At 42.2% G+C, this 16403-nt stretch overlaps 1 protein-coding gene across 1 annotated transcript; it reads right to left on the bottom strand.

The window, feature by feature from the left end:
- Window positions 1-2546: 2546 nt before the first annotated feature.
- LOC146866313 (uncharacterized) lies at window positions 2547-16070 on the bottom strand. The gene is made up of 5 exons (XM_085635380.1): window positions 15970-16070; window positions 8331-8393; window positions 8179-8220; window positions 4664-4933; window positions 2547-3593 (listed from the first exon to the last, which is right to left on the bottom strand). Exons 2-5 carry the CDS (start codon window positions 8382-8384, stop codon window positions 3009-3011), a joined length of 951 nt encoding a protein of 316 aa, XP_085491506.1. The 5' UTR covers window positions 8385-8393; window positions 15970-16070; the 3' UTR covers window positions 2547-3008.
- Window positions 16071-16403: the final 333 nt, after the last annotated feature.

Here is a 16403-nt window from a genome sequence, read left to right as displayed (position 1 = left end):
ACCTACCTACTGCAGCGATGCTGTAATGTTTTGCGATGTTCTGCCTTATAAAGGGTAGCTTTGCTGTAATGATCCTCTTAGGTTTGGGAAGAGTTTTGCTATATATGAAATGAAAGATCATGTGTGCATACATAGGGCTTGCTCCTGTAAGATGGGTTTACAGTGAATAGGCGAGACCAGTGCTCAATTTGTAAAATATTAAGTGCCAGGGCTCTGACCAGGAGGCCATGCAGCTTGCACCACTCATCGCCCTTGTAATTGCTCCCAAAACATCTACTAACCAGCTCTCTTGCATGTAAATAAATGCAACAGTTCAGATTATTTCAGGTCCCCAAAGCTAAAGGAATGGCTGGGGAGGCAGGTATTAGCAATTTTTTTTAATGTATTTTGTTTTCCTAAACAACTGTTATACTGCTCATCTACAAATTACATGAGTAACGCCACCTTGTGGCAGACTGCCCTAAGTGTGGTGTAGACAATTAGGTGCCGGTGCCAAGCACCGGAAACCAATTAAGTGCCGGTGCTCAGCACCGGAAAGCACCGGCTCAAATTAAGCACTGGGCAAGACCACAGGTTAGTGTTATTGTAAAGAAGTATTGTGTCTTTCACTGTTCCTACATCTTCCCACTTGGGTATTTTTTCTATACAAACTCACAATCTATCCTTGTAAAAGTCTTAATTTTCTTAAAAGCGCTAGTTGGGACTGAAATTGCACGTGCCTTTATCTCTTCAGTTATCTTTGTCACCATTTTCTTCTCCCCTTTGGATATCAGATAGCTTACACTTATTTTGATGTGGAGCTAATACCTCTTACTGTCAAATTTGTAGTCCGTTCTTGGTATGGGCATTCTGGTGGTACTGATGCCAGGGTGAGCTGTCAGGTTGCGCTGGTGAATGCGGGGGTGGTTTACATATAGTTATCCAACAATAAGAACATGAGAGATGCCTGCTGCTAAATTTGGAGGTGACATCTTGGGGGCAGTGTGTAATTTGTAAAAAAAAAAAAAATGCAGAGCCCCAAGCTTTTTCTTAGGGTCTTATTGCTGAATGCCAATGTTGCCATAACATTTTTCTTTCACTACTATACACTTGCTTATTCTTGCTGGTTCTTTTTTCATCCTATTTTCTGCCTTCAGCATTGTTTTCATATCTCTCTTTTTCCTTTCTTCCCTTTCTGTCTTCTATTTTGCTTTGGGTCATGGACCGTTGTTGCAAAATTAGCCTCATTCTCATAAAATGAGTGCATATTAATTGCTGGGTAGGGCTGAGTAAGCATACTTTGCATAGGAGAGCGGTCTCACCTTTGGAGAGTGCATGCAGCTAAAGTAATAACTTCTACCTGGAGATGGGCTGCATATGGAATATTACATCTGGTGGGGCAGGCAGGTGGCAGAGTTAGTTTGTCAATCCTTGGGTTAAAGAAGCTTTACGCTGACAAAGGGCCACATTGTCTTACGTGTAGCTTACAAACCTTTGAGTCTTCTGCCTAAATCAGGAGTATTTGTGTGTATACTCGTAATGCGCTAACATGTACTTATGATATACCTGCTAAACATATGTGTGAGGTCTTAATATCTGATGTCACTTCTTGTGTTGTCACTTCTTGTAATGTCGTGGCTGTGATGCCACTTCATCTGGTGTCACTTTCTGTGTTGCCACATGCAATGCCACATGCGATGTCACGGGCAGTGATGTCATTGATAATGATGTCATGTGCCGTGACGTCACATGCATTCTGCTTAACTTGGTTGGTGCCCCCACTTCTTTTTTTGGGACTTGTCCCCGGGATGCAGCACTGGTTGCAGTGACACTGAGTGGCAAATACTTAATTGGCAGTGATTAAAACCAACCTAGACAACTGCTTCTACCACAATGAGCTGGGGAAACTGGTGATAGGCAGCGAGAAGTATATTCCACACACTCGAGGGGCCCGATTCACAGAACTAACTTAAGACAAAATCCTAAACTTACTACTTTTGGTATTCACAGAAGTTAGGATTTTGTCTTAAGTTTGTCTTAAGAGAAACTTAAGACAGACTTAAGACAGACTTAAGACAAACTTAAGACAGACTTAAGACAGACTTAAGACAGACTTAAGACAGACTTAAGTTAGGATTTTGTCTTAAGTTTGTCTTAAGTTTGTCTTAAGTCTGTCTTAAGTCTGTCTTAAGTTTGTCTTAAGTTTGTCTTAAGTCTGTCTTAAGTCTGTCTTAAGTCTGTCTTAAGTTTGTCTTAAGTCTGTCTTAAGTCTGTCTTAAGTCTGTCTTAAGTTTGTCTTAAGTCTGTCTTAAGTTTGTCTTAAGACAAACTTAAGACAAAATCCAAACTTCTGTGAATACCAAAAGTAGTAAGTTTAGGATTTTGTCTTAAGTTAGTTCTGTGAATCGGCCCCACTGTGTTTAGACCTCACTTCAAAACTCCAGGTGTCCTCACCATCAACGCATACTTTGTGTATTATGTTATTACACTGAGCATCATCTAAACTCATCCTTTAAGAGTATACTATCCTATTGTTATGAACTACGCAAATGATTATGGAAACCAAATATTTATTTAGTTTTTATTCGTTATAAAAATTACAACAATATACATTGGGATCTCGTTCTGTTGATTGACAGGATCGGAAGAGTTAACAATAACCCAAAATACTATAAAACTAGTTTTCATGTGATTCTTAGAACTTACATTCATATGAACACTATCAGAAGCACATTTAGAATTTGGCTTGTAGTTGTAGGACATTATTGATGGAATGCCAGATTTTCCTTTAAATGTACAGTTGAATACCGTTCACTCAGTGGCAAACACATTTGTAGCCATCATAGAATGAAAACAGGAGTTTTCAGTATCAAACAAACACATTTGTGATATTTTTAGAAAATATTTTGCTGTCATCCTATCCTGGGTAAAGCACCCTGAAACTAGAAAATATCATACTTCCTATTATGCTTCAAGCCTACAGACACAAACAAGACTTTGTCATCTATTTGCATTTGTTTTAAGGGGATTTATGGTGTTAGGTTGGTGTTCTCCTGACTTTCTGTGCTTTCGCTGCTGTCTGTGTTGGGGCCAGCAGTTGCTTGCTTCAGGCCCCGCAGCTGTACATGATGTTCAGGGCTCTCGTTGCTAGTGTGGCTGTCCACTTCTACAATTGGGTCAGGGTGGGTTTCAGGGCTCTCGTTGCTGGTGTGGCTGTCCACTTCTTCAATTGGGTCAGGGTGGGTTTCAGGGCTCTCGTTGCTGGCGTGGCTGTCAACTTTTTCAATTGGGTCAGGGTGGGTTTCAGGGCTCTCGTTGCTGGTGTGGGTGTCTACTTCTGAGCTGTGGTCAGGCTGGGTTTCAGGGCTCTCGTTGCTGGTGTGGGTGTCTACTTCCGAGCTGTGGTCAGGCTGGGTTTCAGGGCTCTCGTTGCTGGTGTGGGTGTCGGGGTGGCTGTCTTCTTCTATGCTGTGGTCAGGCGTGTTATCCTCCTGGCTGGTGTGCTCATTGCTGCTTGCGGTGTGCTGGTCCAGGTTGATGGCATCATTTGTGTCAGTGGTTTTGTCTGCATCGTAGGGTTCATCCGCCTGGTCGACGGTGGTATCCAAAATGTCCTGCTTGACAAAAACAGAGAAATCAGGTATGTCTCCAGAAATGAAAATACGAGACTTTTCAGAAAGATCTGCATACATTTAGTAAGCACTATGGCTATTGAGTTACAAACATTATGTGTTGGGTTTCCGTCACTAAATGATGCCAACCAGCGCAAAATGTTTTTTTTTTCATTTACTTTCCAGCACACAACTTCTTTTGCACTGGAAAGTTGCCTGAGTCGCTTTACATTACTTTGTGTCAAGGGGGCATTCCATGCATGGAATATGGGCATTCACATGCAACCACCTATGGGTTTTAACTCAAAACCCCATCTCCTAACAATAGCAGATGGGGGTTTGTGCCAAAAAATAATTCCACTTTGGAGTAGGTGTTAAATGGAGAAATATTTTTAGCTGTCCTAACTTTTCCTACTTTACATGTGTGGTGCACTGGACAGCACACTTCCAAAGTGGGATTTTCTTAAAAAGTTTATCTGGGTATAGTAGATTGTACTGGATGGCTACCCTTTTTAGTACAAAACCTATGCTCGACATCATTCACACAAGCTTGCATTATAACTCATAGCTGTGTACGTGGCACTAGGCAGTATGATTTTGGACCAGTGTAGGACAAGAGCAGAATAATGCCATATCTCTGGAGATATGGAGCTTTCCCGCCCTCTTCAGGTCAGGCAGCGCAGCATAGCAAACTTTGTGTGCGGCGCTGCGTTCCGATACATGTTTCTAAATCTGGTCAAAAGTCTTATTTGTTGAGGTTTTCTGGTGTTCATATGAGTAGCTTCTATACTTTAGATTTTTGTGCCATTAGAAATAGCCCTCTTGTGAATTTGAATGGCATTTTTTACTTCCATTAAAAAGTTTTTTTCCTCCAATGCCACCGTATGCTGTATGGTTGTCTCAATAAATTAGGACTCTGTGGCTGATGAAGTATCAAAGTGTAGCAATAGAGACAGGACAGTATTGAACCTATGGAATGGAGCAAGTAAGGAGAAGGGCAACTAAAAATGACCTCTCATGGACAAGGGACAAACACTGCTATGATCCACCCACCGTTCAGCACTGCTCCTTACCTGAGCATCTCTCTTGTCGCTCCTCATAGCACTCTTCCAGTATTTTACTTTAACAGGGTGGTCTTTATCATCTGATGCAATGATTTCAAAGGGGAAGATGTTGCTGTCTCCTCTGCCGGTGTTGTCCCCTCGCGTGAAGGCGCCATCAGTGTAGGCCTCATCGGTTTGGGCTTCAGTAGAAGGAACAGCGGTAGTGGCCACAGGGTGAACTTCCTCTGAAGAGTCAGAGTCCGACTCATGGCTTTCATTTGACACACCTTTGGATGAGTCCTGAAAAGTGATCAGTTAGAAGCACAGTGAAACTTGGCAGTGTAGAGTAAATGTGGTTTGTTGTTGGTGGGACACTGTGGTAAATCTCATGCAATGCAACTTTCTTTTTCAAAGCTGGTTTGTAGCCTAATAGTTCTGTACAATGCAAAAACAACAGTAGATGGACAGAATGCAGACCAATGTCATACATTCACCCCAGTACAGAGATCTGGGCCTAAATCCATAGTTTTTTTGCTCACCATGCCATTCCAGTTTGAATCCAGCCATATGCAAATCAGTCTTGACCCTGTGCCTTATGGGAACAGTCCAGCCCGAACTGCCAAGCCAGGTCCTCCCTGGACTGGAAACAAGAATTCTAGGACCGGTTTGGGGGTTTGTTTTGGGGTGATGGTTGATTGTGTTGTTAAACAGTGCTATGGAGTACAGTTCAACACTGTGCAAGTACCAAAAATACTGATTGTGCTTCTCGTGTGGCATTATAAAGCAGCAAGAGGTGGCAGGTGGCTCCTCGATGGAGGTCTGTGTGCTGCTTGTACATGCCAGAGAAGAGTCCACCAGAGAAGGCCATGGGCCTATGATTGTTAGTTGAGCGCAAAGGAGGGTCCACACTCAATGGACAAGGATTTGTTGTGGCTCTTTCCAGCTAATGCTGAACTTGGTGCACTGCCAAATCCAACACTGTGACTCTTTCAGGTTTTCTGCTACACAAAGGTTCATAAATAAGTAACCCTCGACCTCAGTTGGCATACCTTTTGGGTGGCGTTTGTAAACAAATGTGTACCTGTTGATAAATGCAGACCCATTCTAGCAAGATGGCTGAAAATGGCTATTTGTGGACAGGTTTAAGTTATAAAGCCTCATCCACCAATGGTTGGAAAGACATAGGACGTAAGACAGTGTCGAAGCAATAGAGCTCGGACAAAAACCAAGGGGCATATTACCAAGAAACAGCGTTAAAATTATCGCCGCTTTAGCGGCAGAAAACTGCCGCTAAAGCGGCGATAATGGGCTTGATAATGTGCCCGTGAGAATTCCCATAGAAGCCCATGGGGCATATTATCAAGACAGGCGATACAATTATCGCCGCTTTATCGGCAGAAAACTGCCGCTAAAGCGGCGATAATGGGCTTGATAATATGCCGCAGAGAATTCCCATAGATGCCCATGTTGACAGCAGAACATGGGCTTCTATGGTAATTCTCACGGGCATATTATCAAGCCCATTATCGCCGCTTTAGCGGCAGTTTTCTGCCGCTAAAGCGGCGATAATTTTAACGCCGTTTCTTGGTAATATGCCCCCATGTTCTGCTGTCAACATGGGCTTCTATGGGAATTCTCTGCGGCATATTATCAAGCCCATTATCACCGCTTAGCAGTTTTCTGCCGCTAAAGCGGCGATAATTGTATCGCCTGTCTTGATAATATGCCCCTAAGGCCTCTCTTTCTTAAGTTGGACCTGGTCATTGTGGAAGCTTTCTCTGTGATTCATATAGATTATATACGGCCACCATGTCTCTTATTTTGAATTTCAATAGAAGGTGAGAATTCCTTCAAGGCATTCAGCTAATCTTATAACATAATTCATCACGTTTGAGTAGCCTGGGAGTGAAGTGGTTAATAAATAATGAAATTGGACCATGCTCAAAAAGGGCTTAAGGCTTCACAAGGTGTACGATGAGCTCTATATAAATACCAATGCAGTGTCATAATTTTACCATTTGAATATGAATATGAGAAGGCGGAGTTTATTGAGCATGGAAAGCACTGAATCAATTTCTGTAGGCGCTGCAAATCACTGGGACTGTTGGATGCAAACTAGCAACCCCAAACCCCCGTCTACTACATGCATCTTCAAGCTAGAAATGTTGAAATCCTGGTCACCTAGTATCCATTGAAGCCTGACCTAGAATCCCCTATCTGAAGTTAACAGAAAAATGGCTGCTAGGTGCGGCATTTTCCTTATAACGTGTTTGTGGGTTAGCAAAGTCTTCATTTTGGTATAAGTGCATTGAATTTGTCAAGTGGCAATGGGCAGTGCATTCTGAAGAAACCCAATGTAAAAAAAATCCATCTTGATGACAATATTTTGAAGAATTTGAGGATAACTAAAACTAAAGTTGAAGAAGGCTGGACCCATCATTTTTAATACCTTTTATGAAAGGTACAGGGATTCATTTCCAACACAGACAGGCAAACGAAAAAGTAACTGGAGTAGCCTAAACAATTCCCAGAAATAGATAAACAATATGTACTTGTCTTTTTGAAAACATGCAAAAAAATCAAACAGTCAAGTGTAGCTTGTACAGGAGTTTTTCGCTTGTTCGACAGTAGACACGTTGGGATGGAAGCATGAATGAAATCTTTAGAGACAGCAGGAGAAAAATGCCCAATGTCGGTGATGACAACAGAAAGTGATTATGAGAGGTAAAACGGGCATATGTGAGAGAGTAAACAATAAAAAGTATTTTTTTTAAAATACTAATCAAACTCAGTGGAGGCAAGTCAAATTGAATTCAGGAGAGGGCTGTTTTCAGCACTTCTTATGTGTTTACGTCAGATTTTAATTCCTGTGGATCTCTTAGAACCCAGGGGCATATCATCAAGGGGAAGCGATAAAATTATCGCCGCTTCAGCGTCCGTTTTCGGGCGAAAAACGGCGATAATTTTATCGCACTATAAGCAAGAACACGCTAGCGCGTGTTTCTATGCCTCTGCGCACGTTTCTCTAACGCCCAGCTTTGCATCTCTAATGATATGCAAAGTGGGCGTTCCTCACCAAAAAAACATTGGAAATGTCGCTAACAGACATTTCTCCTATCAGCAGGCTGCACGGTAACCTTCACAGCGACGAGAAATGTAGTGCTAACCGCGCCTAACGCAGGTTTCATTACGCATGCTTGTAACCTGACTAAACCATTTTAGCCTATGGGTGGTGGATTATAGGGCTGAGACCACCCTGCCCTATCAACAAGGTATCGCCTGTCGCTGTGCGATTATCGCTGGATTTCCACCGATAATCGCACTTTTTGCAACTATCGCTGGATTATATATCGCATCGGAGATAAGCGTTGCTAATAACAAGCTATCTCGGCGATCAGCGATAACCGGCGATAATTATCCTCACGCTAAGCGTGCTTAGCGATAATTATCGCCGGCTGTTGCCGATATGCCCCCCAGTGCCACTGTGTGGTTGGCCACTTGTTAAAATAAATGCATTTCAGCTATCAATGATCCTAGGGCCTTACCTGGCTGTCTTCCACACTGGACGAACGCCTAGACCGGAGAGCCTGCAAAGGGAATAAAGTGAAATGATGCTTTACAAGTTTTGTTCCTCTTCAAATAATGTCAAAGCAAGTGACGTCTGAATTGAATTCATATAAAGTGTAGGGGCACCTACCGGCAGAGCACAGGCCACGCCGAGGAGGCAAAGGCAAAGCACCACAACCTTCATGTTCACTGTCTGTCTAGAAACAGATGCAAAATGCATGATTAGACACAGTGCATAGGTATGCATTCATTGTATACTGGAGTTTTAACAAATGATGCACACCACCCTGCGGTGGATCAGAGGCACTGAAGAGGGGGAATAGATCAAGTCTGGATAATGATAATATGTTGGAAATATTGGACAAAAAAGTGCAATTAAAAACTGCATCAACTTTCTTTGTACAATGAGCCCAGTGACAAAGGATCCACCGACGTGTTTCTAGTGAACAATGGGCCACTGCAATCCTAATGTGTACTTACACAAACACAGACGTTCTCCCTCCATCAATTTACCCACTAAAATATTTCTAATACCAAACTCATGCAGAATAATTTCCTGTAGCTACCTACGACTCCAACTAAGTAAATCAACCTATGAATTTTGGCTCTGAGACACTCTCCCTTGATGGTTGGCTTATTCCGTCTACTGGCCCTTTCATGGTTTCTTAGAAGGCTGGCCCCTCTTTCATACCTCAGGTCTAATTAGTTCTGCCAAATGAATCAAGACTACGACTCCCAGAATGCATTATGCTGTAACCCAAAAGTCGAAATCTGGAAGCAGTGTCCATGATGGGCTGGGGGAGGTGTCCCCATTCGGACTTCACAATAAGTCTCTTAACAGTCAGTCATTGTTTAGCTTACTGGTGCTCTGACAAGTCTGCCTGTCTATGGACCAGGATGCCTGAAGTCATCACTTCCCTTAACGACTCAAGCTCCCAGCAAACCTAACACACACTTTTTTCCTTATCCTGCTGTCTACCAAATGCGGTCTGAAATGATAAGTCACAAACCTTCAATAATAGCATGTACTTTCTTGATATTCGAGAAAAGGAAGCATTGACAAAGCCATTACGTCCTGCAAATTTTAAAGGCGCAATTGGTATTTAATCAGATGGCCCTCGCGTTAAGCACAGGCGCTTTCTGCTGCAGTCTGCAGTACTTCAAGCCGCTGCAAGAGGTCCCATAGAAATGACTGGCCCTTTTCACAAAACCACCAGCTCGGGGCATGTATGAGTTACATATGCTGCAGAGGTTGTGGAGGCTTGGTTATGGTTGGTTGGGTATGGTAGGTTAGATATGCTTAGGTTTGGGAGGTATGTTACGGTAGGTAAGGCAATATAAGTATAGTAGACAGGTATGTTTGGTAGTCATGGTAGGTAGGTCTGGTAGGTACGATATGTTAGAATAAAGGTTTGGGGAGAGGATGCAGCCTTACGGTTAGCGCGGTCGACCTCGAAACTGGAGAACCGGGTTCGAGTCTCGTCAATGACGCTCAACATCCTGTGATTCTGGGCAAACACCTAAACCTAATCTCCCTGTGCCTAACAAAAATTAATGCGACCATCTGTAGCGAAACTGGTGCTCATGTAAAGTGCTCTGCTACCGGATGTCTCGGGTCTAGTTTGCGCTATAAAAAACTCAACAAATAAAAAAAGGTCTTCGGTAAGTAGTAATGTTAGGTAAGTAGGTATGCTGGATAGGTTTGGTAGGTAGGCAAGGAGGGTGGGTATGGTCATTAACAAGGCATGATAGGTTAGGATTGGTAGATCGGTATGGAAGGTATGATAGCTTAGGTATGGAAGTTAAAGCAGGTTATGTGTGGTTGGAATTATAGGTATAGTAGATGTTATAGTTAGGCAGATGTGGTAGTAATGATAGGTAATTCTAGTATGCTAGGTATGGTTGGTAGGTATGGGAGGTAAGTAGATACGGTTAGTAAGTAGGTACTGTACATACATTTGGTAGATATCACCGATTGGGTATGGTAAGTTAGATATGGTAGGTTAGATATGGTAGGTTAGATATGGTAACTTAGATATGGTAGCTTAGTGTGGGAGATATAACAAGATGCCAGGTTAGGTATGGTAATTTGGGTATGATAGGTCAGGTATGACATTGCTAGTCTGGTGTGGTAGGACATAGTACCATTTTTGTTTGATAAAAGAGCATTTTGTTCTAGATTTCCTGCTTAGAAATCACACCATTGGCATTAAGAAGCACAGCCATGTACGCGTGTCCATTTGACAAAGGACCGTATTTTCGGTGCATCTTTAAGAAACACTTTATAAGCGCACATTTTATTGTGTGAACAGAAAAAAACAATGAACCCAACAGAATGTTATCATGACAAGAAATTTTAAAAAACAAATGAAAGCTCAAGGGTGATTGGTGGATAGCACTGTGAACTTATATTACAATAGGCTTTGGCATCCTAAAAGGAACCATTAAAGCCATAAATCAGTAATTAAATAGTTGGTGTACCTGCACAGTAAATACACCAAAGAACACACCTGGGTCTTAGCCTCAACCTATAGGTCAAGTTGTTTCTGTAGTCTAATAAATGGACTACTTGAAGTAATTATCGTAAAAATGTCACTGTCTTTACAGAAAGCCCATCCAAGCAACAGCAAACCATTAAGAACAAATGAAAACCAATGGCTAAAGAGGGCTGACCCAAGACCTATTTTCTGTCTACACTTCTTTATACTTTTATTTGATGAATTAATGACAAGAGCTCTCGAAACAAATAAAGCTGTCAGAACAAGACCTAAAATGTGGGAGGTGATGAGTTGGAATTGTTGTTTGTAGACCCAACACACCAGACCTTTAACTTCAGCCTACCTATTGACCAAATCGTTGGATCTTGGGGGAAAAACATGTAAACCATGGTGCAGGGCTACGTGAGGGCAACATGCATGCTTATATATCATAAACAATCACCCACGGTCCGTGCAGGTAACAGCGGTGGGACTGGGTAAGGGGGGATTTCGAGAGACGATGATGAGGCAAAATTAAATAAATAATTCATTTTCCATTGGCATTGTTCCTCGTCATCCCCCCTTACATGGCCCCACCGCCCCACCGCTGTTACCTTCACGGACCGCGGCTGTGAAAAATACACTAAATGCTGGACCTAAACTCAATAAAATCAAGGGTGACTGTTGAAAATGTGATAGTGTTCACAACTGGCCAAGTCTAACCATAGTTTATTAAGGAATTTGGCAAATTTTACAGATCTTCAGCATGGGAGAGAAGATGTATGAGTGGCAGGCTTCCCAGGAGTATAATGAAAATGACAGGGTTGGGAATTTCAGTCAAATTTGGCAGGAATGATTATATATGGCATATTTTGCAGTCTCTATTTAAAAGGACTCTAAATTTTGTTCGTATAATTTCTCAAACTTGAATATAGATATGAGAAACGAAAGAGGTGGTTCCATTGTATAGCACTCATTGCAAGTGCTGTCGCTTCTGGGCACCTATCTCATTTTTCGCAATCGATTGACCACATGTGAGGGGTGCAGGAATGATAGTGCTCACGCCTAAACTTCTCTGTAGTGAAGCAAGCTTCCACTGGATGCCTTGAGGCAATGGTACAAGCTGTTGCATGATGCTTGGAAACTACATTATGGAGAATGACCTCCCCATGAAGTTTGGGGACTCAAGAGTTCTACGGTGGTGCCAACATCCTGAAGCTGCCAAGAGAAGGTAGGATCCTTTACATTAAAGTTACACGCATAGGTCATTTTGGACCAAAAGATGGTACCTTAAGGGAAAGGTTTTAATGTTAAAACACAAGAAACCATAAAAGCATTTGGGGCTCTAGTAATAGACTTGGACTGGTGTGGCCTTCTATAGGGACACCCACCCTCCAAATGATTGAGACGCTTATAATTTGGTGTTCATGCTCATTCAGTTCTTCACCTCTGTGCTGAGGTTGCCATTAAGAGGGAGGGACCGATGCCTATCAGTAATTAGGAGGAGCCCAACTAATGTTAAATCCCATGAGCCTAACCGAACCGCCACTTGGAGATTTACAAGGCCCTATCGCCTTTCAGTGACATTGTGATGGCGATGGGGGCTTTGCCTCATTTACAAGGCAGTGTTAAGCCACGTAATGTGGCTTAACGCTGCATTGAAAATAAGACACCTTTTCACGCTGTACTTAGCGTGAAAGGGGAGGGCAATGGGCGTTCCACCTCAACACCCATTGATTTACATTTGATGGTGCTGCCTCCTATTTATGCCACCCTTGTAAATAGGAGGCAGCACCATAATTAAGACCAGGGAAATCCTGGTCTTAAACAGGCGAAACGAGGAGAAATGCTTTATTTCCATGTGTGCTGCGTGGTGCAGCACACATAGAAACAGCAAATTGCCATTGATTGTGTATGTGCAGGAAGGTGACCCTTCCGGCACATAAACAATAAAAAAAAGAAATTACATTTAGCAAACTTCTATGTGTGTTGCATTAAGCAGCACACATAAAAGTTACAAAACGTGATTTAAAGATTGTTTATGTGCTGGAAGGGAGACCTTCCTGCACATAAACAATCTTCCCCTCGACGCAGACACCCTTGCACTATGATGCAAGGGGGCCTGTGTTGGTGCTAGGTAGCGAAGTATAACGCCAGCTCAGGGGGAAACGCAGGGCTGCACCATATTGTTGTAAATATGGTACAGCCCTTCGTTTGTGAAGTGGCAGGGAGAGGCGTTAAGCCAGGAAGGCTAACGTCACACTCAGTCACTTCATTGTAAATATGCCCCTCAGTGTGATCATTAGTGATCTGGGCTACAATTACCCAGTGAGGTAGTTGAGGGCCTCTGCGAACCTCTACTAAAATGCAGTCATGAGAAAATCATCTGGAACTCAGGCATATCTGGTTAGATTCATTGTTAGAGACTAAACAGTGCACCAACTGCTTCTGTAATGTTAAAATGGGTGGAATTAAAACTACCACTCACTTTGTTTTCTTTTTTGTGTGCAAAACCGTGGTATGAACAGTGGTAGAATGCGGCTTCTGTTTAGGGCCTGGTATGACAAGCCATAACCATACCTTGGCATTAAGCTGCAGGGCTCACTTATCATCTATTTACCTTTCAGTAGCAAATTTACTTTTGGTCTTCATGGCTGTTTACAAAGCAAATTTAATAGAAATTTTAATGGGAGCCCTGTTTAACCACAGTTTTTAATTGTATTAGGATTAGATTTTAATCTTGTGTAGGTGTATAATGTTATGAGCCTTACTCAATTGTTGGTGTAATTGTTTTTATGTTTGGTTTGTAATGGATGGCTTTTAGCTGAAACAATAAAAGGTTTGGTGTTTGACTAAGGTACAAGCTTCAGTGGCTGTTTGCCTGTTCTCCTCTGAAATGTGTTGTCTTTTTTCTGTGTTGTCTTAATCCTTGCATCTGCTCTTTACATTTGACTTGACAGCAGAGATGTCACCCGACTACTTATGTGATCAACAGAAAAAGAGCTTTCAAAGCACTGAGAGAGAGGAATGTGTCTCTCCACGTGCTGATTACACTGAGTACAGCATATGTTTGAGCAGAAACTATGTGCTTCCTCTGAATACAAGCCTGATGGTTGCCTTGTAGGTAAGCGCGCGTGCAATACAGTAGGCCTAAGCTAGTTATGGTAACAAGCCAATGATAAAAGTTTGAAGCATACTTATTTCAGCGGGAAAAGTTATGTCACCTGCCATAGGGAGGACTTGTTTATTACAAAAGTTACAACAAAGCCAGTAGGCCTATCTGTGTGAAGAATATGGTACAATCAATAGAACTGTAAGGTTTAATTAGTATTACACTGTGTTAAAGCCTGTACACAGGTATTTTATTACATGGAATCTCACAGATTGCCTTGGCTGGGAATATGTTTGGTGCCAATAACCCCATTTGATGAACATTGATAGTAGAAGATCTGCACTGTGATAATCCTTGTTAGATGTTCTCATGAAGGGTATATTGTTTTGCCAACTGTACATTTACAGCTATTTTTAATTGCATGAATGTATGCCTGCCGGCTTGTTTATGGGCAGGTTTACTGCTCAATTCAGTAGGCTTCATTTGGTTATTGTGACAAGTCAGTGCCAATGACTATAAAACTAAATGATTCATTGGGAAAAATTATGTAAGTTGACTGATATTATTATTATGAAAAGTTACGCCAAAGGAAGTAGATGTATGTTATTTATTGTATAGAGCATATGTTAAATAGGCCTTAAGCGCAGATTGTTATTACATCATGTTAAAACCATTACACGGGTATGTTACTACATGCAACCTAACAGGGTACCTTAGTAGGCATGGGCGTTGCTGTCATTTGGTGAACCCTGGGGGTAGAAGATTTGCTAGATTTGCTTAGAAGAGGCTAAAAGGTTTAGTTGTCTGCCAGGCACTTGTGATAAAAAACCATTAGAAAATACATACATACATACATATGTATACTTACACAGGAGGGCTTTAGGTCAAACCTCTTCTGCCAGTGGTTTGTTCAAGTGTCATTCTAACAATACTGTCATCCATGAACGTATATAGCATAGGACAGTGGGTCAGCCCACTTCAGCCATTGGCTGTGTTGACCTGTGATTAAGGGTAATTTTGCCTGATCACATGTGCACATCAGCCTGAAAATGAGCGCGATTTTGTGCTAGGGTTGGTGGCCCAATTCTTTCATTTTACAGTTTCTTTTATCAAAGAGCCCCTTTCATTTTTTTCCCTCTCAACTCTTTTTTTAGAGCAAATTGCATCTCCCCAGACAGTGGTACAATTTCATTAATTCCATGTGCCATGTGCTGCGTCTTATTTCATCAGCAGCGTGGCCACTGCTTCTAAGCAGAGCGGCCACCTTGTAATGGTATTTTTGTTAGTGTAACATTGTATTAGTATTCTAAGATGGCTAACATGTGTCTTCTAATCATGGTGAACATGTTAGAACTTAAAAACAACAATACACAGTGTACAACACCATTGCAAGATAGCCACTTCCTGCTAGGTGTAACTTTTTTTCAATTGCAAACATATGCCCGCCTCGTATAGGTGGCAGCAGGTTGTGTTTTTCTACATTCATGATTGTATCTTGCATATACTTATTAGATTTGAGTGTACAATGTATTGTGGATGGGTAAGTGAGTGAATGCAAGATGGGTCAGTGGCTGAATGAGAGGATGCATGAGTGTGAGAATTAGTGATAGAGTGCATGTGCGATGACTTGTTTAGTGCATACACTCAGAAATGACTGACAAAGCACATTCAGTTATAAGCCAAGCCTATTGACATTGTCAACGCGTACAAATAGAGTGGCCCTATAACCTCACATGGAGCGAAACCAGTAGAACCCAGGAGCAACACGGCGGTAATGAGGTTGGTGTTTAATTCCAGTGGGAAGTGCAAAACCCGACATTGGCTTCATCTGCAGTGTGTTCTACCCATATTGTCTGTACTGTAGGTCCTAGAGACTTTCCTTAGTTTCTGGATGTACCCTGGTTGCACATAACTCTTAATTTCTTTCTGAGATTCTATTTCAAATCTGCCACTACTGACCACTGCAACAAGTAGAGGAGTACTGGGTGCACTGGTTAGTGGCAGAGTGACCAAATGTGCTAAATAATTTGTGAAATAAAACATTTTACACTCACATGTTTGAGATGCTAAAATTGGCTAAATATTTTACAGATAGCAGGTTTGGTTGCACAGGCAACACTTGCATCAAGCCTATGTATTTCAAATGCATGCATAAATCCTCTGCAATAAAGGCACATTACCTTTCCTTTTCGAACAGGGCAGGAGACTGGGCTCTCTGTCTGGTGAATCCGCAAGCCTTGTTGAGCTGAAGGAGGCGTGGGCCAGGACTGTCGGAAAGGTTGCCGAGGTCTCTGCTCCTTCCCTGTCATCTCCCGCTATTTAAACTCTGTTCCAGGACTCCTCGACCAATCCCCGCGGAACAGACAGCATGACGTAATATGGCTTCCTGCAATCCTCGCTCTGCCCATCTTCACCCACGCTTCCTCGTGTGGTTGTGGTTTTAGGGGAAAAAAGGCACCGTTCTATAGTGAACAATTTGTTTGTGTGCCATGTCGACTCATTAACCAGTCGCCTATCTGAACGCGTGCCAAATTAGTAATGCAGGGGAGGTTTAAACAGCTGGTGTTTGTGCAGCCTTTGGGTTCAGCTTTTCAAAAAGGTTTATTTCCAGAAA

This window comes from Triturus cristatus, chromosome 2_1, assembly GCF_964204655.1.
Source record: "Triturus cristatus chromosome 2_1, aTriCri1.1, whole genome shotgun sequence".
In the NCBI taxonomy this organism is placed as follows: domain Eukaryota; kingdom Metazoa; phylum Chordata; class Amphibia; order Caudata; family Salamandridae; genus Triturus; species Triturus cristatus.
This window is presented reverse-complemented; position numbering and strand designations above follow the sequence as displayed.

Coding starts and splice junctions, on each gene's coding strand:
- LOC146866313 (XM_085635380.1), bottom strand. CDS start 8,384: ATGAAGGTTGTGGTGCTTTGCCTTTGCCTCCTCGGCGTGGCCTGTGCT. Junction 4,934..8,178: donor CCAGTGTGGAAGACAGCCAG/GTAAGGCCCTAG, acceptor ATCACTTTTCAG/GACTCATCCAAAGGTGTGTC. Junction 3,594..4,663: donor GCGACAAGAGAGATGCTCAG/GTAAGGAGCAGT, acceptor TTTGTCAAGCAG/GACATTTTGGATACCACCGT.